Source organism: Hoplias malabaricus, chromosome 1 (genome assembly GCF_029633855.1).
Source record: "Hoplias malabaricus isolate fHopMal1 chromosome 1, fHopMal1.hap1, whole genome shotgun sequence".
NCBI lineage: Eukaryota > Metazoa > Chordata > Actinopteri > Characiformes > Erythrinidae > Hoplias > Hoplias malabaricus.
The window spans coordinates 43,783,733-43,808,149 of record NC_089800.1 but is presented as its reverse complement, the minus strand read 5'-3'; the positions used below and the strand labels follow the sequence as shown (position 1 = coordinate 43,808,149).

The following is a 24,417-nucleotide window of genomic DNA, read 5'->3' as shown; positions in this document are numbered from 1 at the left end:
GTTTCCAAGCAATTACGTCAAGCCAGTTTGAACATATTCTTACTATTCAGCCAAAATTTGCTGCATCTGTTATATGTTAATTACACACTTTTAAAAATTGTCAAGTGTTAATGCCTTAACTCTTTAAAACTCCTGTTTGCCAGTAGCTGGGGTCAGACACACGGTTCTGCAGGGTGTTCATAATCTATTGGGAAATAGAAGATGGCAGTGTTCTTAGGACAAGGATGCCCTGTAGAATTATTTGTGTCCGTGGCAAACTTCAGTTTGTGTTCTCTGTCCTCTTTATGGCATCCTAGAGTGATGTTCTTTGAGATGTAGATCTTTAACTGCACCAGTGCCTCTCGCTCCTAAATTGAAAATGTGGTAAAGAGTCAAAGGAGAAAAAAAAAAATCTCTCTCTCGAGAGAGTTTTTTTTAAGTACACTACAGCAAAAAGTACTTGAGCACCTAACCATTACACCTATATGTTAATTCACAAACTAAAACAAACCAAATTAATGCATTTTATCGCCACACTAAAAAGAGAAGATTTGCAGTGTGTCATTGGAAATTGTGAAATGAGAAATGGTGCGTCTATGATGCGAAGCACAGAACTACATCCACTTTTGAAGCAGTACCTAAAAATGTGTGGGTAATAGAACTCCTTATTTTGTAATTTCTCACAGAACGTGGGGTAGGTGGGGGCATTTTTCCAGTTAGGTAATGTTGGCAAGAAGGTCTAGACTCCAACTGGTATTCCAGTTTATCTTGAAAGTTTTGAGCAGGGTTAAGTCCAGGGCTCTGTCATATCATGTTTTATGATGCTTGCTCTGTATACAGTCATGCCATGCTCGTACATCCACATCCGAAGCGACATCCACAAACGTGCCACAACGTTTGAAGTTGTACATGTTTCTACATGCTGTAGCACTGTTAATAATCTTGACAATAACGTAAGGTGCAATATCCAAACCCTGGAAAATGCTGCTTCTGCCAAACAGACCTTCCAAATAGTGAAGCATGATTCTGGCCTGGATATTTTTGAGTGAATCAATAGTATCCAGTACTACATTGAGGTTTTGTGGTCTATCAATTTTTGGCTGAACAACTCTTGCTCTTTTATTCCATTTCACAAAAATGGCACTTACAGTTGACTGTGCCAGATTAAACAAGGCAGTGTTTTTATGAACTTAACCGAACTCAATGAATTCGGTCGGTTTTAAATTCCATTTGCAGGTCGGAGTTTCTCTGTGGAGACTGCTTAACGTTCTTAATTTCATGCTACTTTTTTGTAATAAATGTCTAAAACATCTACACACAGTAATCAGAGGTGTTTCCACAAATGCTGCCTGGCCAAAAAAACGGGATTGTCATTTGGATTTAAATAAGGCTGTGTTGTCAGAATTACAAGTGTTTAAAATATCTCAACAGACAACTGTTTTTGTCCTAAAATATGCTGTGTGTAGCTTATTCTTTCAATTTACAGCTGGTCTTACCTGTTGTTCTGTTATAAAGGTTGCTTATGATTTAGAGGCAATGTCACAGCAAATATATGCCATGTTCAAAAGAGATGTTATGAGATATTAGTGTGCATGGGACTTGCACTAGTGTGTCCTTTTGGCCAAATAGCAAATCAGGTCTTGCCAAGTTAGTAGGCACACCTATACTGTTCATACTGGGTTTTTTTTAAACTGAAGCATGTATAGGTGCACTTTGTAGTCACTGATTGAAGTGATTTGGACCATACTCAGTCCAGCGTTTGTAATTTGTTTGTTCCATAGGGGGAACCAGTGTATTGTTTTTTTCAATAGAGAGATGTAAATTGTCCGGGATGTTTTTTTTTGTTTTGTTTTTATTTTTAATCCTGGTATTTTCAAACATAGCTGGGTAATGCGAGGAATTCAGAGTGCCTGGTACTCCTCCCTTAATCACAGATACTACAGTTGATTGATTGAGGAGAACCCGTATCATAAACTCTAAGGCTTGGCACATGGGCAAGAGGACATTGACCTCTGGGCCATGGAGTGAGAGCTGTAAGAGAAAGTTAAAAAAGCGTACAGATCAAAATATGGTGTCGAGATGAATTTAGTACACTAAATAAATGTGTGCCTCTGTCTGAGTTTGATACAGTCCTAGAGTTAGTTTGCAGTCCAATAAACAGATGGACTACAGTATGTATTTTGTAGAGTAGCAAAGTGCAACGGTACGACCAGTGGAGCTGATAAAAATAGACAAAAAGTATAGATACAAGGAGGTGGTGTTCATGTTATGCATTATCAGTGTATTTATTCATATCCAAGGTACGTTTTGGCATTCATTTTGTAACATATCCTATGTTTTATTTAACATAAAGTACCACTCAAATGATGTGTTAGGTTGGGTGATGCTCAAACAAGGTGTTTATTCAGAGTGTAATTTAATCTTTTTTTTTTCCTGAAAAGCACTCACTAAACTAGAATAATTAACTTAATTAAGGTGTTTTTGGTTTGAAAGAGCAGTAATGTCCTATTTCCTGAACAATGACTTGCATAAATATTTATCTTTGTCCTCACCTTCTCATCCTTCACACACTGTAACACATAATTATCTCCAAGGAGGGGTCCCAATGCAGCGTCCAGGTCTTCATGCTAAAAACACAGAGTAATTAAGTAATGACTGTACAGCTTTACTGCTACTTTAATTGCTATATTACTTGACTGCTATTGAATATGGATGGTCCTATCAGCAGTATTACCTTGTACGAGATGTTGCAGGAAGGCAAGATGCCTGCACTTATCAGAACACTGTATAAAAGGATGTTATGGAAGTTACCGATAGAAATATCCAGACATTTTTAGTGTTTAAGTCTCAGGTTTGGTGTGTTTTATTGCATAGGGCACTTACGTATCAATGTTGAAGAGCATCCGAAGCTTGAGTGAAATTCCGAAATATAAAGCTGGAGAACCCATGTCCTCCACACAAGCTGCACAGGTTCCATGTTTAAACCACTCATCTTTCCTGAGCAAATGCATTAGAGATTAAAAGAATAGTTAGGATGCAAGAAAAATAATGTGATGTAATCTTCCTAAATTTACAGGTTTATTATTCAATGTACACAAATTAGCCACAAGATTAAACAATTGTATATCTAAAAATGTAATTAAATTGAGGGTGAATGGTGGTGCAGCAGGTTAGTGTCACAGTCACAAAGCTCCAGGGACCTGGAGGTTGTGGATTCAAGTCCTGCTCCAGGTGACTGTCTGTGAGGAGTTTGGTGTGTTCTCCCTGTGTCCGCGTTTGTTTCCTCCCACAGTCCAAAAACACACGTTGGTAGGTAGATTTGCGACTCAGAAAAAAAAGTGTGTAAATATATGTGTGTGTGTTGCCCTGTGAAGGACTGGCGCCCCCTCCAGGGTGTATTCCCGCCTTTCGCCCAATGATAGTCAAAAATAGTAAATAGGGTGTTTTCAGTGAAATTTCTTGTTGCCCTTTAATTGGGTTATTCTTGTGTTAATGTATATGTTGATATACAGTGTATTTGAACTATTTTTGATAATCCCAAACAAATGTGAAATTAGCAGGACTGTTGGTAATGTCCAGGTGAACCCAGTTTTCATTTAAAATTAGTTTTCATGACTGTCTTATTTGTTGATGAAGTTGAAGCAGGATCTGGGTGTGATGCAGAATAGGAAATAAGACAAATTACATCAAACTAATCACTATGCAACATCCTGATGTTTACTTTAAGGACATTCCATAAATGTAAAACAACTTGGATATATATTTATGACATGAATTTTTTCATCCAGGAGTCTTAATTCATATGATAATTACTAAAATTCTCAACCTTTAATTTTTCTGGGTCTCAGGAGGATATCCAGCATGAATATTTTCAGCAGATTTGTCAGCTACAGTATCTCTTCTATGGGATTGGACTAATCAGGGTAAACTGGGAACAACCCACAAGACCTGCCTTTTTGGAAGTGCTCTGACCAAAACATTGCCAGGTACTCTTAATGCCTGATATACTCAACCCTTTGATAGGTGCCATTGTAACAAGATAATCTGTTCATCAGCCAGTGGACATCTTGGTGTAGTTTAATGTATTTGCAAACTGCTTTGAAACTAGCCTGTAAATTACACAATGATTAATCAACTGCCTCAGACCCTCAGTAGCTAGCTGTATATGCATTTCCTGGCTGGCACACCATTAAACAATAAGGACATCTTTTGCATTCTAAATATGACCTGGAATGCTAAGAGAAACCTCAAATCCTCTCATAGACTTGGAAATTATGCCAAATAAAACCCACACAATGTTGTCAAGGTCAAAGCCAATGTAGCTGTTCAGTCATTCACTCATTTACCAGAAACCAAAATCGCTCTTTGTTTTAATCAGAGATGGCCACAGATGAGAGAGTTCAGCCTCCAGTTCCTGGCAAAAAAAAAACAAAAAACAAGACGGCATGTCACAGTCCTGTTTGTTTTAGGTCTCATAGTCTGAGGTTTACTGCCTCAAATACTCAAATTACCTGAAGATGAGAGAGAAATATTGGCCAGCAAGTACAGCAGCTTCGAGCATTCTCTGGCCTTTAGAGAAACCCCGAAAAGAACAATGCCGTTTTAAACTCTGACACAGAAACCTTATTAATCAAATGTTTCAGTTATTGTAGAGGTTTAAACTAGACAACTTTAGTAAACCATTTTAAGTCCTGTCTGGTTGGTCCATTGTATTTGTTTACCACAGGCCATGAATGGTCCAGTTGTGAATGTCCTGTGGGATCTTGCAGATATTTTTATGTTCCAGGCTCTGTGAGAAAGCAGTAGTACAGAAAATAACTCACAGATTCTCAGACACAGTAAGGGTTAAACAGAAGCATAAATAAAAGTGGACTCACCAGACAGAAGCTTCCTGGCCACTGCATTGTGAAAAGCATGCACGTCCAGTTGCAAGAGCTGTACATAGACATACTGAAGTTATAAAATGCTCTTTTACTAACTTTAATTGAAACAGCAATTACTGCTTTAACGTGGCGATTAATTACACAGTTTCCATTCATTTTTTGTGCTCAGCATAATGTTTGGGACAATGACACATTTTTCGTGAGATGCCATTCTGCTCCACTGTTTCAATTTTAAAATCACCTTAAATTTCATGGCACCAAAATGTTTGGGAAGTCAGGCTTCTCAGGTGTTAATGACTACTCAGGTGCATTCCATTGTTTCACCTATTCTTGCTTCTAGAGTTTCAAACATTCCTGTAATTGCCATTGTTCAACAACAGGATGAGTGCCAATAAAATTCAGAGTAGTTGTTATGAGGCTGAAGAACAACAGTGTGCTATATTATTAAGAGGAAAGAATGCACTTGTGAGCTGATAAATCACAAAGGTTCTTGTGGATGAAAGAAGAATCCTTCTGTGAGAATCCTATAGTAGAATCCTCTGTATGACAGACTCTCACACTCTGCAGGCATTTATTCGTGAGACTACTACCCACAGATGAATCCATGAACTGTAATACAAAGTCTACACAGCAAGAGGCAAACCACAGTAGCCACAAAATCCACTGGCCACATCGCAATCATTAAAAACAGACAGGCCAAGGCAAAGTAAGGCAAATTTATATATAGCACATTCTATAACAGGGGTAATTCAAAATATGCAACAAAATGTACAACATTTGATTCCACCTCCTATCTGCAACATGGAAGCAGCCTAAACACCGAGGCCGACCAAGTGACTTGAGCAGCTTGTACCAAAGAAAACACAGTGTCTACTACCCTATACCCTATATTATTCACTATACAGTTCACTATTATAAGGAATAATAAAATACTAAATTCAAGAGGGTCGTGAATAATTTCAAACAATACCTTGTGTGGGTTTTTACCAAACAGTGGATTATGGGTAATGTGATATCTGTTAGTGTACGTGGGTTGTACACTACTTTTTGCAGTGCACTGAGGGATTGTTTGAGTACACTTAAAATTGTCCAATATGTTTTCAGTCACTACTACAAAATGGTGGAACCCCAAAATAGTGCACTATATACTGAACAGAACATTTCTGACACAGCAATAGATTGAGGAAGTTTATTCTAGCTGAAAGCAGCATAATGTCTAAAAGCATTCACTGTTAGTTGGTCGAGCTGTAAGACTCAATTTTAGCAGCATATCAGAAATATAAGTAAAACCATGTAGTGATTTATAAACAAGAATAATATTTTAAAATCTACTCTGATACTGACAGGGAGCCAAGTACTGGTGCCATTACAACAGTCTAGCCTACTAGAAATCGTAGGCTAAAAAAGTGTGAATGGGTTTTACTAAATTTTTAGCAGTGATAAAGTCTCTTGATTTTGTTGTTTCTTACATGACAAATTGTGCTTTTGCAATGGATTTATTATGACTGTTTTGGGTAAATTTTACTTTACTTTTTGACTTGAAATGTATAATTTAAATCCTTGGATCTTTGTTTTTATTGTGTGTGTGGTTTTTTTCTTAAATTTTTTATAATTCCTGTGAACTGGATACACTGTGCTATCTCAGCCAAGTCTCCCATGAAAAAGTACATTTTAATCTCAGGGGATTTCCTGGTTAAATAAAGGTAGGCTAATTTATTTATTTATTTATTCATTCATTCATTAATATGATATTATGTCCCCTACCATTTGTTCTTCGTTTGGGGCAAACATAAGCAAGTAATGTAAATCTGGGTGTCATTTGCATAGCAGTGATTAGCAATTTTATGGTCCTGAAGTATTTGGCAGTAAGTGGTAACATGTAGAGATGCCAGAATTGATCTTTGTGCGACTCTAAGAGAAATTAGCTCAAATTGGTTGCTACCAGGTGTAATAATGTAGTCTCTAGAGCTAAGTAAGGTTTGAACCAGTTTAGGACACTTCTAGATGGTCCTACCTAGGCTTCTAATGTATATACCATAGTATACAATAGTCCACTGTATCAAAGGCCATGTGCAGCACCTGTTTAGTCAGGAAGTGTATTTCCCTTAGCAACATGCACCAGTGTAAAACTATGTTCAATTAATAAATTAATAAAACAGCTTACTGGATTGTGTCACTAGGGGTCCAGTGGTCTTCAGGACCCTGGGTGAAAACACATCCAGTCAGTAGAGCAGTGGAACAAATCCAGAAGAATGAAGGTTTACCTGAAATTTTAAGAAGAACATATGAAATTAACTTTCTAGAGTTACTGATGTCCTGCTCAAGTTAACTTTAGAGAATATGTATTCTGTTTTTCGTTTAAGAACTGTTAAGAGAGATTTACTTACAGCAGGCCATGGCAGTTCTCAGGACTCTGTAACTGATTCCTTTTTTTAATGACTTTTACAGAGCAACACTGAAGTGAAACCAACCACAACACAGATGAAAGTTCCATATTTGGACACTAGCAGAAGAAATGAAGAAGTGATACAGAAAAAGAGATTGAAAATATGGCCAGCAGCATTGTTCCAGCATCAGCACTGGGGTCATAGCTTGGGTTGGCAGAGAAACGTTACTGAGTTTGGTTTTGAACTTCTTATAACTGGGATGGGGAAACCCTTTCCCTCTGGAGACCATATCATCCCTATCCAAGTAAAAACATGTACATCCCAAAACAGTAACTTGCAGGAGAAGGAAAAAACTTTAATTTCAATGGAAGAAGAAAAAAATATTCCAAGTAATTTTGGAGCATGGTTTATTCATCATGATTCACATGATGTAAGGACAGCTGCTGGGTTAAAATGATGTAGTAAGCTAAATATCAACAAAAATGGTGGTAAATGTTTTTAACTGAAGAGCCATATTTTGTAATTGATATATTGTGCCAGAAATACCTGCGATATTATTGTAATTTAAAGACTTTTAAATGGCATTTCATGACACTAATATGATGGTAGTATGTTAATATAATATACTTAGAATATGTATACATTGTAACTGGTATATAACAAATGTTTAAATATCAAAATAAATTAAACTAAAATAAAATACATTTTAAACAAATTGACATAAGAGCTCCAGAACACATTGAGTGGATAAAAATGCTTTTGATATTCATACTTACGTGACCAAACACACTGAGTGATATTAAGGTCAACATAAATTACTGAAGGAATGTCCAGATGTTGTTAAATAAGTTGATAATGTGGGTGGCCCTGAGGCCCAGTAGGTAGTGGATTTTTGTGGCAGGCCTAGCCACAAGCTTTAACACTGTCCAGCTATTGTTTAGTTCACTGGAACAAAAATCAAACTGGGTCGTCAGATTATTTCTGAGAATGTTCAATTCTTTAAATATTGTTTTACTTGAGAAGGTCAAGGGTCTCTCCCCACATGAACCCCATTGACTTTCCTTTTAATATTAATGCCAGAGAGACAGCTATTAGGTGAAGCTGTCATCATGGTTATTACAGCCAACTGGACTGACTGTATAAAGTTGACTGTAGGGTTATATATTGCCTGCGGATCAGACCCCACCTCTGATTTAAAAGATTCCAATTGTGCTTTGTACAAAAGAAATGAGCTAAAATGCCAAATACCCCGTGTAATATTAAATGTGCATTAGTCAATGTCAGTGGTGTGTATGAGGTAGTGCATGAGTTATGGTGACCCCTAGCAGCAGATGAACCACATCAACAAAAACAGCCAATTCTCTTCCAGCACTCAATCTTTTATGGTGAATTTGTACTAGTTATAAATGTATTGTTTTTTTAACCTTTAAAAATTTCCTTCTATAAAGCTATCATATGAGATGGAGAGTTTCAGGCATTCACACTTTGGTATAATTGAATATACTATTTATAAAGAAGTCGACACATGTTTGTGAACATCCATTACGAGTCCTATCCTGTTTATTCAATGTGCACTTGTCCAAGCAGGAAATGTCAAGTGTTTATATTACAGTAATAAAAGAAAACATTTGAACAACAACAGCTGCATTCAGGCTCTTTAGCAGGGTCAGTTTCTGCACTGTTGTAGGATTGGAAAGTCAAATTCTTGAGTAGATAAGCCTCAACATCTGGAACAATGGTGAAGTCCAGTCTACTGTTAAAAGATTGTTCCCTCCAGTCCACCATAGTTGGCTTTGGTCCAGAGTGCTTAAGAGTGTGTGTGTGTGTGTCCTTGTATGGACCCTGAGCAGACAAGCAGCAGCAGGATTCACAGAGAACAGCGCTGGACATGAGGCACTTTCTGGTAAATACCTCTGTGTTTACTACTGAACTCTTTATTGGCCACTGTTTCTGTGGAGTAGTTCTTATGAGGAAAAAAGGGAACAGAAAATCACTTTAAGTAAAAGTAAAAAGTGACTCACAAGTGACAAACAAGATAATAACAACCAGATTTATGCATTTAATGACTTTGCTGGAGTTTAGCACATGTTCACTTAGTTAGCACTTAGTTTGGCACATGTTCAATTAAACAGCTTTATCTCGTTATGAACTTTGTTAGTGTAAGAACAAGCCAAGGCAGTAGATAGAAATGTGCTGGGGGGATTACAGGCCTGAAATAACCTGTCAAATGATATGCAGCCTCCTAGTCTAAGACTAAATAGCACGCTGTAGAAAAGTTTAAATGTTTTAAATCTCTTTAAATAAAGAGATAAATCTCTTCAAATATCTATTTCATTTGACCCTCAAAGGCCAAATGATTGCATTTTTTACATTTCAGCATGAGATTTATTACATCCTGAATTTTAAAAAATGCTGGGTGGTTCACATATTTATCTACAAAGTCTGGGTAGAGTTAATGCAGGTCATGGTTACTGTTACACACTCCAGGTTTAGGCTTTGTGCGTGTAGACACACACATACACAGAGGAAGAGGTCATCTTTTTGGTTCCTCCCTCTATCTCTGGACTACACTGATAGGTCATTTCTCAGTGTTGCGCAGTCCTGGTTGCGACTGACACCAAATCAAGCTCCAGTTTCACTTGCACATTTGACCTTGGGAACCGTAGAGTGCTATGTGCTTGATTAATGTGTAATATTCAGACAGAGAGCACCTCTTTCAGTGCTGAACTCAAAGTGAGAAAAAGTTAGACTCTAAAATCCTTCCCAATTTTTGGACCCTTAAAAACTTTCAACATCCAATAAAATATAATCTTACAGCACTACTTTCCTTAGAGAGGAATTTTGTTCGATTCCTATTGTGTATATATACTCTTCATAATTCAGTTTGTCACCCAAAACAAATCCTTAAAATCAATGACTTTGGGGTGGTGTTCCTGATCATTGCAGATCAGGGTCAAAGGGCATAGATGGACTATAATTTTAAATTGCATTGGCAAGTGGTAGGTGCTCCTAATCCCGTGATCATTCATTTTATATACACATGTCAGATATGTCAAAGACTGCTATGATAAGAAAATTACACTGCTTGGCCTCACTGTGCACTAAAAGATACTAACTGTCTTGACTTGAAAAGAAAATACAGGATCCAGTTTGTTGTGTAATATAAAGAGGAACATGTGAGAAAGAAATAACCTGCTCATAATCTTGCCTCATCTCAGTAGAGCTTGTAAAGCTGCCAGTGGAAGTGACTCACATATTTATGTTTGAGTATCTATTGAATGTAGGTTCAGAACTAATTCCAAAGTTTGCATAAATGTCCTAACAGCTCAGATCAAAGAGAAGACCTCAAACTCGTACATCCAATTTAAACGCCTAAAAGGCCACAAAGAAAAGAACTAATAAATATAGATTTAGGGGCGACACAATTGCAGAACATGTAGTGTCACTGTGAAATTATGGATTACATTGTATTTGCATAGAAATGCAAAGAAAAAGAGCAGTAGGACACCCTAGTTCCTTTATAGCTTCAAAATAATCATGATGCTCCACTGACCTGTAACAGGGAGAGTAAAGCCTCTGTCGTTGCTACTCTGGGCTCAGCAATTGCCCCACCCCTCATGATTTCAGGACAGTGCTATAAAAGTGAATTACACTCAGCAACTTTAGGGTTCAGGCCAGGAGCAGAATTACCAAATTTTCCGTAGTGTTCCTTTGAGATGTATGAACACTCTCTTTTCTTGTGTGGAATATTTCACCAGAGCCTTCAGCGGGTGGCCACCCGAGCCTTTAACACCACAGCCAGGCAGATGAAGAACAAAGTTCCTGAGAAGCAGAAGTTCTTCCAGGTGAGGTGCATAAGAAATACCCATCAACACAAACACACTGTTCATTGAGGTGAGGAATCTGGACTGCATGTACACTTTTAACAATATGTGCAGATCTGAAAGAGGAGACCAAATGAAATGTGGTGCAAAAGTATTAAATATGTGGATACACACTAAAAGAGAGGGACTAAGCACGCTTCACTAACCAGGGCTTAGGAGAAGAAACACTATGAAAGTATGCATAATCAGCTGTGCACTTTTTCAGGAGGACAATGGCTTGCCAGTCCACATTAAAGGGGGAACCACTGATGTGCTTCTCTATCGCTTAACCATGACGCTCACTATCGCTGGTATGATACTGCACATGATGATCCAAAAATTGGAGCAGTACAGTAGCAAGACATATTGCACATAAACATATATACATCATAAAGATAAAGTTAACAGATGATGAATAAAGTCAATATATAAAAATGTTTTACATGTGATTCACATTTATAAGATAAGCATTAGTAGGTATTGATGATCTCAAACGTTGCACTAATATCCGTGATATTTATGACAGCATCTTTATCAAGTCTGTTGGTGTAATGCTTTGCTGGAGCCTTGTATTTTTCTGCAATTGATGTCTCTCTTCTCTGTCTCTTTACAGGATCTGCACTTTCCTGTTACTGGCTCCTGGTGGCCTCTATGCCCAGGAGCAAAGCAGACTGAAAAGAGCAGATGAGAGTACTGTGTGTTTGTTATATGAATTCAATTGAATTCACTTTCATGCTTTGCAAATACAATTCCAATTAAATGTACAGGGTGTATAAATCCAATCTTGCCACTGTGCCTTTTTCATACTTCCATGCCTAAGCTCTTCAAAGTGTATCTGTGCTGTGGAGGTTTAGGCAAGACAAGGCACGTTTATTTATATAGCACCTTTCGTACGCAATGGCAATCCAAAGTGCTTTACAGTGAGATACAGAAAGATTACAGTAGAATTTAAAAAGTACGTGAAAATAAAAACAATTAGAAAATATTATATAATTATTATTATAATTACGGGCTGTTTTTGTTGAAGATAGAAATCTTCCTGAAATCAGACACCTGAATGTCCCAATTTTACAGTGATTTTGTGGGAACTGCATATTATACTCAACATACCACTGAATACTACAAATGGTGTTCTCTCTTTGGACATCAGACTGAGTAAGAGGAAGGAAAATGTCCCGCTTTTTGTGTGCTTAACCCAAGTTAAAAATGACCTGGAGGTGATTAACATTACAAGTTGCACCTGCTAACATTCTAAAATTTACTTACCATCTGCAAATGATTCATAGGCAGAACATAACAGCTTTATGATTGTTTCACCAATAAAGTCTGACACTTCATAACTATCACTTTCTAGGCAGCCACACCACCACTAAGCCATGGGTTTTGCAGTTAGATTGTTTCAGTTTAAAAGCTATATTCATCTCATTATAAAAAGCGAATATATTAATATATAAATCTCATATTGTCTCAAAGATATCCATCCTGGTTTGCGAGGCTTTTCCATATTGAATTTCTGGAATATTTCTTTAAGTCAGATAGCAACTGCACACACGACTGCATAAGAACTTTGGCACTCATTTATCAATGACGCTTAAAGACTAAACTGACTGTAATATTAGCACACACACTGGCATACCTAAAAACAATACCCATGTCTGGCACTAGCCCATATATATATATATATTTATTTATTTCAGTGTAAACGATTAAGAATGTGAAAAATATTAGCAGTTAAATAAGCAAAAATATCAACAGCTTCTATGATAATATTATAAACAAACTTTGTGAACATTACTATGCAGTACAGAAGTGAATGGAATAATTAGTTTTTTTACATGTACACTGATATAAATACTGCACCTACTCTACATTCTGATGAAAGACAGACATATTGCACTGTGCTTTTATTTACACCAATAAAACCCCCAAAACAAACAAAGCTACTGCTGTGAAAGCATATAATATATGACAATTATATGTTTATTATATTTACGCTTAAACAATATATTACTGGAATATATCCTTGTCTTAAATTTGACTCGACTGCCACCTTGTGGTCAAAGAGAATCTCTGCAGATGACTTGGTAAAAATACAGTTCAAGGGCTGACATACACAATGAGCTTAGCTTCCACGAAGTACAAACAAAGCATTGGAGCGAGTGATTATATTTCAAATCCATTCCATAAAAACAATATCATTACACAACAAAAGTAAAAATTCATTTTTATTACTTAATACCATCATTAATACAAAAGCAAAGGCTGCATTTCCAAACATGCTAATAAAGTTAGCCTGGGTGATTGGTATTCAACGTTTTACTCATAGTAGTTTTGTCCAGATGATTATAGGTCTTTAATGTCTAGTTAAGTAGAACTTCTGAGGTAGATTTTTATTCAAACATTGCACTTTGAAAGCTTTGAAAAGCTTTGAAAGTGCAAAGTTACTTGAAAATGTTCTAGTTGTAAATGCATTTGTTAGTCTCATCAATGAAACACTGTTTGTGATACATGCTCCGCCTCCAGGTCTTAAAGACCTGTTTTAGTGTAAATAAACTATTTTCCACATATAATACATTATAAGTACAAAGGTTTGTAGACTCTATATAATTCAACATATTTTCTAATATCAAATGCATTTATAGTGGATTTTGTCTCTACTGTGAAGCTTTTACACAGTATAATCTTACAGCACTACTTTCCTTAGAGAGGAACACTGCTATTTGTCTGCATTCAGAACACAGGAACATTAGCCCAGTAGTTCTGATGTTGGATGACTATATCTGGATTACAAACACCACTCCAGACACATTTGATCAATCTCAGTTGATTACATTGCTCCAATCAGCTTTTCTATGCACAGCTGAATTTGTGTCAGCAGTATGTGCGCACCTTAAAGTTACTAAATTCTTTCATTAGTGAGGGTGTCTACAGACCTCTGGACATATAACCTGCAACCTTTTAAAATGTTACTGCTTTTTCTTATTAATCATCAAGAGTTTGAAGACACCATCTTGTTGGCTGTCTAAAACATTTGAGGCAAGAAGTTGATTAGAGGATGCATAAGTGTATGCTACACAGGACGTTTTTGTGGTATCACTACAAGCACTCAGAACAAAAACAAATATGAAACCACTATTTTAACTGAAAAAATAATTGAATGCTATTAATACACAGCTGCAACATGCTACAGAGAGAGGAGCAATTTGTTACCAATGGGCATGGGTTCATGAAAGGAAAACGAATATTAAACAAATACACAAAACAATACATGGCACTAATTTATTACACTCAGTTCAGTACAAATTATGCAACACAACAACCTTGTTAGATACACCAGTCAACCTAACGTTATGACTACCTCCTTGTTTCTACAGTCACTCAGCTCCATTCTTTCAGCTCCTCTGACCATACACAAGCACTTTGTTATTCTACAATTATAGAGGGTAGCCCATCTAATGCTCTGCATACTTTGTTTGCCACCTCTTACCCTGTTTTTCAATGGCTAGGACCCCCACAAGAGCAACACAGATCAGGCACCATTTAGCTGGTGGATCCTTCTTAGCACTGCAGTGACACTGACATGGTGGTTCAAGTGTGTGTTGTGCTGGTACGAGTGGATCAAACACAGCAGTGCTGCTGGAGTTTTAAACCCCTCAGTGTCACTGCTGGACTGAGAATTGTTCAGCGATCAAAAATATCCAGCTAACAGCATCCTGTGTGTTTAGTGACCACTCAAAGAACTAGAAGACAACCAACACAAACTGCAGCAGCAGATGAGTTAGTGTCTCTGACTTTACATCTGCATGGGTGGCCAACAAGGCCTTAACTTTAACCATTAAATGGACTGAACTGCATTAAACGGTTGAAGTGACTGGCTTCTGAGGGGCAAGCTTTGAATATTGTTCTTCGTTAAACAAGATACCTAATAGTTATTTGATAACATTAAAGTGTTCAGCTCTCCTATTTCTCTGTTGCTATTTATTCCCTCCTGTCCTCCATTCTTCTCCTTGACTTTATTCCAGGGAGGAGAGGAGCAATACCAAAGAAAGGCAAGGACAGGAGGAGCAGCAAAATTTCTGGATGCAGGTTTTGAATAACTACTGATAACAGAGAAACACTTTAACTAAATAAACTACAAGATCAGTTTCTAGTAATCTTTAGGGAACTGCAATTCATTTTTTAGTAAAACTGTAAAGTCATATAATCAAAATCCTTAAGCTTTAAAATAAAGACATTTTTCAACCAAGAGGTGAGGTAGTGCAATAAAAGCTATATATGTTGCATTATTCCAAACATCTGCATTTTTAATTATTAACATTACCAAAACAGATGATGCCAATATCAGTAGCCTTAAATATTGTACAGTTATAGCAAGTTATGCTTTTGTAATATTTAGAAATTTGAAATATTAATATAAATTCTGCATTTTTATTTCAGCCTGCAGGAAAAAAGGACTAGTAACTTGGTTAACCTTCATATCCAAACTATGTAAGAATAAACATAACAGTCGGCACCACATTTAGTCCCAACTTAAGAAGCAGTTAAAAGTCTAGCATATTCACAGTAAAGCCAGGCAAAGTCAGATCACAGTAATGTTTCAAACATGTCATCAGCTTTAAAATTGTAGCTCACCAAACAAAATTATACATCACTCATATTTCCAGGCTCTGAAAGTTTCATTCCAGTAAATCTTATTTTCATAGTGCAATAAACATGGAAGTATAAAAAGGTTATAGTAGTGAAAGAGGCAAGGCAGTGTTGGAGAGTAAGGAATACCTCTGAAGACTGAATCTGTTCTCTGTGCTCTTTAATAAAAAGACGCTTCATTCCTTGGTGCTTCTTTCGAACTCACAATGGTCTATCGCAGAAAACGGATGCTCATCTTGTGGTCAATATTCACCTTGTCAAGTGACTAATGAAAATAGAATAAGATCAACTTAGTCCGATTTTTAAAACAACATTTTAGATGTGTACATCCATAATTAAATTAGATGTGTAAATCAATAATATAACTTGGTAAAATCTTTGATATATATAAATATTACATTTCTCATATGTTTTATATAATGTCTTTTTATATTTATACAAGCAGCATGCTTTTTGGGAAGACATTGGTTTAAATATATATAATTATCTTAGGTGCCTTCTGCACTGTACAGTATATATCTTGAATTTAACTGATAAATGTAAAATGTAGATGAGACCTCAGGTGGTACTGTTTGAGTAACCTTCAAGCTACTGTGATGGATACAGCCACAAAGGCTCTGGAATATCATTGTCGTTTTATACGGTCTGAACTATATTATGCAAAAAATGTAAATATATATTAAGTTATCTGAGATGAGCTGAAATGTGTTCTGTGACAGGTCAACATTTCAGCAAGTTTCTAGAAAAAAATGGGCACCATCCACACTAATAATTTTTATATATATATATATATATATATATATATATATATATATATATATATATATATATACACCCACACACACACATACATACACACACACTAGCCACCATACTAGCCATTATTGCTATGAAACCAACATGGAAGTTATGTAGTTGCAAGAAGCAGTAACTGTGGAAGCACACACAATCCTTTCCCATAATAATGGTTTTGCTAGCATAGACCACGCTCAGAGGTGAACTCAGAAAATTTGGGCTGGAGTTCGAGGTGGCTTTGAGGCGTGTAAAGGCTTAAATGGTCAGAATGAAAAAATGGGGGAGATGAGGTGGTGGTGGGTGCGATGTTGTTCGAAACCGGGATGGAGTTAGAGTGAAGGGTTATAAATGAGTCTGTGGACAGGTAATTGGGGCATGGTCTAGCTCCCAAAACTACATCACATGGTGACTTCACTAAAAGTGAAAGCACTGGAAACATCATTGCAACTATAGGTATATACTATATGCATCTGAGGTCCACAGAGGTTTTAATCATATTTCACCTTTCTAAACTCCTCAAACGATATGGCATCATCTCTGTCTAGGTCTGCTTCTTGAATGGTGCGGTCTGCTATGCTTTCCAGTTGTTCCTCTGTCACTTGCTTTTCCAGCATAGACCGTAGGACCTGCAAATCACTTTACTCTGTCATTTGCTTAAATGGAGCAGATGCATACATATTCAAGCACAGTATACAAACAGAAAAGCCATGTCTCAAGGTTAAGGCTGCATTCCATTTTAGGAAATGTACGTTTTAATAAAATGTTGAAAAATGCACTTATAAAGCTCTACTTTTAAGTGTAACATTAAAATGCACCTAATTTCTCAAGGCAGTAAGGTGGGATCTGTCAGTTGAGTTTTCTAAGACCAGTTCGACCATGTGACTGAGCACTGAAAAAGAGCAATCTGTCATTGTTTTTTTTTTGTTTTTTTTACCTTGTTTGGTTCAGACCTTCTGACTCCTAAATGTGGTCCAAACCAAAACAGAGTGTATGAAAATTGGCCAGACCAAGTGACCAGATTTGGTACGAAAAGTGGTGAAGAGTGAATGAAGATCATGTAGAGTCTGAAAACACTTGTTTGGATGGTTCAGACTTTCACAACACTAACCAGGACTTGAGGCATTATAAATCACAGAACAGAGTTGGACATGGTCACACCATTTACTCACTGCCTTCACTCCAAAAAAATTTAGAAAACATTCATTGCCATAACCATACCATGCTGCCTTAAGTGAATACTGTGTCTTCAGTAAACAGTGAACATAATTAAATATACAATTTTTAGGTGGTTAGGCAGGTTTTTATGTTCAGAGTTCAGAGTCTACATGAGGGACCATAAAATACACTGAACAATCAAAGGATTATGAATACTCACACTATCCTGTGTCTTTAGTCGTTGTCAAAAACCAAAAGTTACCAGATCAAATGTTTACAATGTAACAACCATGAATCTTGGTTCAGATGTTGGTTTGATTATTTATTAAGTAAAATAAGAAATCAGATTACTGATATGAAAGATATGGATATGAAGAGGCTTAATTTTAGACTTGTCGTTACATTTATGCATCAGATTTTGGTCAATGACAGGATTAATCTAAATTTAAAAATCTTACAGATACTAGGGAGTTCCTAAATTTTGCTACATCTTACAAAACCCATGTATTACATTAAATAAAAAAACTACATAGCCAACTTAATAAGCCTTGAGCATTCACACTTGAATACAGAAAATACTGCTTGGTAACAAAAAGTCACTGTTTCAGCAAAGATTCATATGCACTGACCTGTAAAAGTTCATGTCTGGAAATCTTGCCATCCTTGTCTTGATCATACAACTGAAAAGCAACTGTAAAACCAGCAAATTAGCAAAGAATGTACAATGATAAACCAAAACATTAAAAATGACCCGTTGCATTGTTCATTTTGCTATACTTACCACATAAGCACATTTTGTAGTTCTGCAATTAGACTGTAGTCTTTCTTTTGCTCTGCATACTTTGTTATCCTCATTTCACACTGTTCTTCAATTGTCAGGACCCCCAAAATGCAAGTATAATTTGGGTGGTGGAACATTCTTAGTGCTGCAGTCATACTGATGTGGTGGTGGTGTGTTAATGTATGTTGTGCTGGTATATGTGGCTCAGACACAGCAGTGCTGTTGGAGATTTTAAAGTGTGCCCACTCACATCTACGTCATGATTAACTTTACAGATGCAAAGTCAGAGGGTAGTAGCTCATCTGCACAGTGTGTTCATCATCCCCTAGTAGGTCATCACTGGTCACTACACTCAGAACTCAGTACATTTTTTATTTTCTAGACTATTTTCAGTCCGGCAGTGACACTAAGGTGTTTAAAACTCCAGCAGCACTGCTGTATTTGATCCATTTATACCATCACAACACACCAAAACATGCCCCTCCACGTTTCTGCAATACAGTGCTGAGAATGATCCACAAACCTACAGATACCTGCTCTGTGGGGTCCTGACCATTGAATAGGGGGCAACAAAATATGCAGAGAAACAGATGGACTACAGTCTGTACTTGTAGAATGACAAAGTTCTCCTGTACTGTTTGTCTAGTTAATAACAATAATAGATACAAGGAAGTCATTTTAATATTTTGCCTGATCTGTGTTATTATATTTGTGCCTAATACATGTCATATATTGAAACCCCTGAAAGCCATTCTTAATGTAGTTTTAAATTCCAGTAAGGTAAGACTTCACGAGTTTTGTTTTTCAGTATATAATTTTTTCACTATCCATGTAAACATACATTTAAGTTTGTTGCTCCTGCTGTTAATGGGGTCTGGTGAGTTGGGTTCTTTGGGTCGGTTCTTGTCAACGGGACGAAAATGTGCCAAGATCCTAACAAAGGATGGGAAGTCCAGTATCTCCTGTCTGAAAGGAACATAAATTAACTTTTGACCATAGGCCTGAACAACCACATTTTATTTTAAACCATGTTTATAATGAGGAACAACAATAAAGACCACTCGACTTGATCCCAAACATTCCACAGTACAACCTGAACTCATCTTTAAAACGCTGTTGAACACAGTTCTGTCTTTAAAGGACGCTACGTTTGCAGACCTGGCAACCCAGAGGGTTGGGACTGTAATATGACTGGACAGAAGGCAGATCTCAGGCTGAAATACCAGCAGAGCTAAATTTATGATAAAAACATAAATGTGCATTTTATTATTACTATTATTATTACTGTTATTCTGATTAATCCATTAAACTGATTAATCAAAAAAAAATGCTCTTACCCTGAAGTGAAGAAGGCCCCGATTATTCTATCACAAATGGGATTCATGGCCAGCTCCTTTATGGCTCCGAAATCTTGGGGACTTCGAGAACAACAGGTTGATGAGACTTTTTGGTCAGTACCATGAACTACAGCAGCTAAACTGATTCTGAAGTGTCTTACCAAAGATAACCTTTGTTGTCTTTATCCAGGGCTTGGTAGCGGTCATACAGACGAACAAGATGAGCAGAAGCAACTGCAAAAGTAACAGGACATTAAAGCAATAAAATACAACACATGCATTTTTTTTTTTTGCTGTATTAGACAAAATGCCATAATAACAGCACATAATAGAAACAGAAAATATTGATGAACTGGGTCTCAAAATGTGTAAGTCAGTTTGTAATATTTGTAAATATATGGCCTCTGTGGAGGACAAGTTTAATTCCTTTTTGCAATATCAGACATTCCATCCATCCATTATCTGTAACCGCTTATCCAATTTAGGGTCGCGGGGGGTCCAGAGCCTACCTGGAATCATCGGGCGCAAGGCGGGAATACACCCTGGAGGGGACGCCAGTCCTTCACAGGGCAACACACACACACACACATTCACTCACACCTACGGACACTTTCGAGTCGCCAATCCACCTGCAACGTGTGTTTTTGGACTGTGGGAGGAAACCGGAGCACCCGGAGGAAACCCACGCGGACACGGGGAGAACACACCAACTCCTCACAGACAGTCACCCGGAGCGGGAATCGAACCCACAACCTCCAGGCCCCTGGAGCTGTGTGACTGCGACACTACCTGCTGCGCCAGCGTGCCGCCCTCAATATCAGACATTTCAGTTAAATTGAGCGCGAGGTTTATTAAATTTAGGAAACATGTTAAGACTTTAAATATTTTTTGTCTATATTTACATCTCAGGGGCTTTGTAAAAATGCTCTACACAAAGGAAAAAAAACCTATATGGGCTTTCAACATTCAAGCAATGGTGTGCCTACTTGCCTGTCAAGTTATGTTGCATACAAAATTTTGTGACAAGACCCTTTCTGGATTTTGATAATTCATTGATTTATCCAGTTCAGGGTCAAGGTAGGTCCAGAGCCTAACTGGAATCACTGGATGCAAGACGGGACATGTTGGTAGGTGGATTGGCAAATCAAAAGCTAACAAGGTAGCTAAAATAATTATTTGCCTCAACATATTTTTTTCTAAATTTAACCACTCAAATTTTAAAGTTACCAATAGGCCAATTATTAAATCCTAAAAACTTTTTTTAATCAATAAATTAAATATATTATAGGTTATTTCAAAGAATAAAGATTGCCCAATGGGAAGCTTCTGTTGTCATTGGCTCTGTTCATAACTATTAAGGACAGAAATGTTCGGCAATGCCAAGTAGCAGAAGGTGTCTGGTTCCGTGGTCTTAGGATCCCATGTCTGCTATTTGCAGATGATGTGGTTGTGTTGGCTTCATCGAGCCAGAACCTCCAGCTCTTGATGGAGCAGTTTGCAGCCAAGTGTGAAGCAGCGGGTATGAGAATCAGCACCTCCAAATCTGAGTCCATGGTACCAAGTTGGAAAAGGGTGGAGTGCTCTCTCCAGGTTGGAAGGGAGATCCAGCTTCAAGTGGAGGAGTTCAAGTATCTCTGGGTTTTGTTCATGAGTGAGGGAAAATGGAGCAGGAGATTGACAGGCGGATCTATGTAGCACCTGCAAAAATGCAGACTCTGTACCAGTCCGTTGTGGTGAAGAGAGAGCTGAGTAGAAAAGCAAAGCTCTCGATTTACAGTTCAATCTACATCCCACCCCTCACCTATGGTCATGGGCTTTTGGTAGTGACCGAAAGAATGAGATTGTGGTACAAACAGCTGAAATGAGTTTGCTCAACGGGGTGTCTGGACTCTCCCTTAGATATAGGGTGAGGAGTTCGGACATCAAGGAGAGACTTGGAGTGGAACTGCTGCTCCTCCATGTCGAGAGGAGCCAGTTGAGGTGTTTCGGGCATTTGGTCCGGATGCCTCCTGGACGCGTTCCTGGTGTTTCGGACATGTCCAATGGGGAGGAGGCCCCAGGGAAGACCCAGAACACACCTGAGAGATTATATGTTTCGAGTGGCCTGGGAATGCCTTGGTATCCCTCCTGGAAGAGCTGGAAGAAGTGGCTAGGGTCTGGGTTTCTTTACTCTGACTGCTTCCCACACAACTTGGACCCAGATAAGCTGTGGACAATGGATGGATGGATGGATGGACAGTGCATTATTAAAAAATTAATAGCTTGGTTCTTTAGGTTTGTGATTTTATATATATCACACACACCACTGACATGGTCCGTGTACCTTTCATTAATTGGCTTTCCATTTTCATTTTTAATCCTGCAATAGAAAAATGGAGAACGGCCCATTCCCCATTTTGAATGATATAAATATCATTGATTTAAGGAAAACAACCCGTTTTCTGCAATGTAATTAAATTAAATACAACAAAACACGAAAAATGAATATGAACAAATATGAATTAAAATAACGAGCTTATTTCATTCCTGCTTGTGGCTAATTATGGGTTGGGCTGCAGATTTTAGGCAGAACCGGAAGTTTTTAACACTAATAAAACCATATATTTTGAAACAGAGGAACGTTACGCTGGTAGAGTATAGATGAGCATACTTGACCCATTTCACGATTTAATTAAAAATATGGTCTAAGACTATGCACGTTGAGACATGGAGAGGTCCGGAGAGGGTAAGTTTGCGAAACAGCAGAACGATGACGTTTATCTAGCTATATGTTATCTTCCTGTTAGGTATGAAAAAACAAAATGTCAATTTATAGTGAACTAAAAAAAAAAATCGATTCCAATATTGTCTGCATTTGTGTTTTTATGCGTTGGAAGAAAAAAGCTATAAAATCTACTATCTCTGATACTGTTGATAACATATAAATATAGTGAAATGTGTCGTTCTCGGTTTTTCTACTGCAGGATTAGAAACGGAAAACCAATTAACGAAAGATACACGGACCCGACATATTTTGTTTCACCTGAATGCGTTAGCTGGTTCACAAAATGCTGCAGTTGCTCGAGAAGAACGCACTTTACCTGATGCCAAAGCGCAAATTCAGAAAAGTAACAAATAGTCAAACTGGATTTAACGTTAGCTCATGTAAAGTTACAATGAGCTCTGAGCTCACATTCTCCACTCAGCTATCGCTAGCTAGCTCCAAAGTTAGCGAAACCACGTTTTACCAAGCCAACCGTTACTTTATCACACCAGTTAGATTCATATTCTTTTCCACTTTAAAGTAGTACAACAGATCACGCGTCCGAATGTAATGGCTGCTCCGTACAGGTTGTAAAGGGATTTCGAAAATGAATTCGGTTTCTGATTCGATTTTTGTTCCACATTAAATGCGCAGCTGTTAGCTAAATTATAATCTGTCGCCTCATCTGCTGTATAGCGGTAAGGTGGAAGAGAGTTATCCTATCAATTTCAGGACTTCTTGACTTAAAAGCTATCTCCAGCTGTGCTTTTATTCAAGCAGCTAACTACACCAAGCTGCACGGTGTTTCTATTTTTAACAGGCCAAAACTCATCCGCAGTTCGGGACCTCATTTCTCTCTTTTCAGTGAACTACCGAAAGCCGGGCTTCTGTTTCAGCAGCTGTCACTTTCCATTCACCCCCACTCTCAAAACACAGCGCTAACGATAACAGTCCATTCCCTGTGGCCTGGCGGTCACTTTATAATTACAATAAAATAGTAATAGCAATTGAAAAACCATATGATCAGTTGTGTTCTGTTAAATCAAGGCCATTATTATTCATTAAATGTTTATGGAATGGCTTGGGCAGGTATCTAATATTAAATTTGCCATCTAAAAAGCCTAGTTAAGCATTTTAAACAATCAGTGTTGGACTGTTAATAAAAACGCCCACATGACCGAAAACCAAGACCACCAACTTCAGCCCGAATTTACTCACAGCCCGTTTCTTGCATCAGAGCCTCGGCGTTGGGAATCTTTGACAGGGCAGAGCTGTTCGAACCCATTTAATATTAATCTATAGTCCGTACACGAACCCAGACGATTTCATCGAGCTCAAATCAACAAAACACTGCCCACAGACAAATCTCAGCCAAGACTACAACGGGTTCAAGCTTGTGTTCGCGGACACAGACCCCAACCAATCCGCTTCGACGCTCCAGTCTCCAACGATTAACCTGATATTGGCTTTTTTATCGCTCTCTGTTTATTACCATTTTAAAATAAACTTTACTGCAGCATTTACACTCTGGCATTTGTAGTTTATATCTACGTAAACAACGGTTGTTTATTCTGCTTGTTTTCTGAAAGGTCCCGCCTCCCTACACCATGATTGGCTGATAACATCCAGCGTCCAGCTGTAATTGGTCAGTAAGTATTTTCACTGTCCTCCTGTTTAATTTGTTAAACTTTAAGCAAAACCAGAGAAATATTTGAGACAGACAGTCGCAATGAAACATTATCCTCCAAAAATCTGTTCCACTCTCAGAGCATAGGGACAGTTGGATCAGATTAATTACCTTGTAAAGAGTGGGGGAATGTAAGACAACACTTTATTGTTCCTGAAGG

At 37.6% G+C, this 24,417-nt stretch overlaps 3 protein-coding genes across 4 annotated transcripts; 1 reads left to right on the top strand and 2 right to left on the bottom strand.

The window, feature by feature from the left end:
- Window positions 1–4: 4 nt before the first annotated feature.
- On the bottom strand, window positions 5–7,547 carry rnaset2l (ribonuclease T2, like). The gene is made up of 10 exons (XM_066663456.1): window positions 7,250–7,547; window positions 7,027–7,126; window positions 4,857–4,914; window positions 4,701–4,768; window positions 4,491–4,548; window positions 4,326–4,393; window positions 2,863–2,976; window positions 2,714–2,762; window positions 2,532–2,606; window positions 5–347 (listed from the first exon to the last, which is right to left on the bottom strand). Exons 1-10 carry the CDS (start codon window positions 7,257–7,259, stop codon window positions 153–155), a joined length of 795 nt encoding a protein of 264 aa, XP_066519553.1. The 5' UTR covers window positions 7,260–7,547; the 3' UTR covers window positions 5–152.
- Window positions 7,548–9,059: 1,512 nt separating this feature from the next.
- cox7a1 (cytochrome c oxidase subunit 7A1) lies at window positions 9,060–11,877 on the top strand. Its single transcript, XM_066663471.1, has 4 exons — window positions 9,060–9,152; window positions 11,008–11,094; window positions 11,339–11,423; window positions 11,726–11,877. The coding sequence occupies exons 1-4, from the start codon at window positions 9,138–9,140 to the stop codon at window positions 11,785–11,787; spliced, it is 249 nt and encodes an 82-aa protein (XP_066519568.1). The 5' UTR covers window positions 9,060–9,137; the 3' UTR covers window positions 11,788–11,877.
- A 1,342-nt stretch (window positions 11,878–13,219) lies between these two features.
- On the bottom strand, window positions 13,220–24,107 carry chp2 (calcineurin-like EF-hand protein 2). Of its 2 annotated transcripts, XM_066663423.1 has the most exons (8): window positions 24,063–24,107; window positions 22,850–22,907; window positions 19,989–20,061; window positions 19,828–19,908; window positions 19,332–19,456; window positions 18,339–18,400; window positions 17,058–17,180; window positions 13,220–16,024 (listed from the first exon to the last, which is right to left on the bottom strand). In XM_066663423.1, exons 1-8 carry the CDS (start codon window positions 24,102–24,104, stop codon window positions 15,971–15,973), a joined length of 618 nt encoding a protein of 205 aa, XP_066519520.1. In that variant the 5' UTR covers window positions 24,105–24,107; the 3' UTR covers window positions 13,220–15,970. The 2 variants fall into 2 exon arrangements, with proteins under 2 accessions (XP_066519520.1, XP_066519527.1); XM_066663430.1 differs by lacking the exons at window positions 22,850–22,907; window positions 24,063–24,107 and adding an exon at window positions 23,789–23,978 and having other exon boundaries at window positions 13,225–16,024.
- Between the last annotated feature and the right edge of the window lie 310 nt (window positions 24,108–24,417).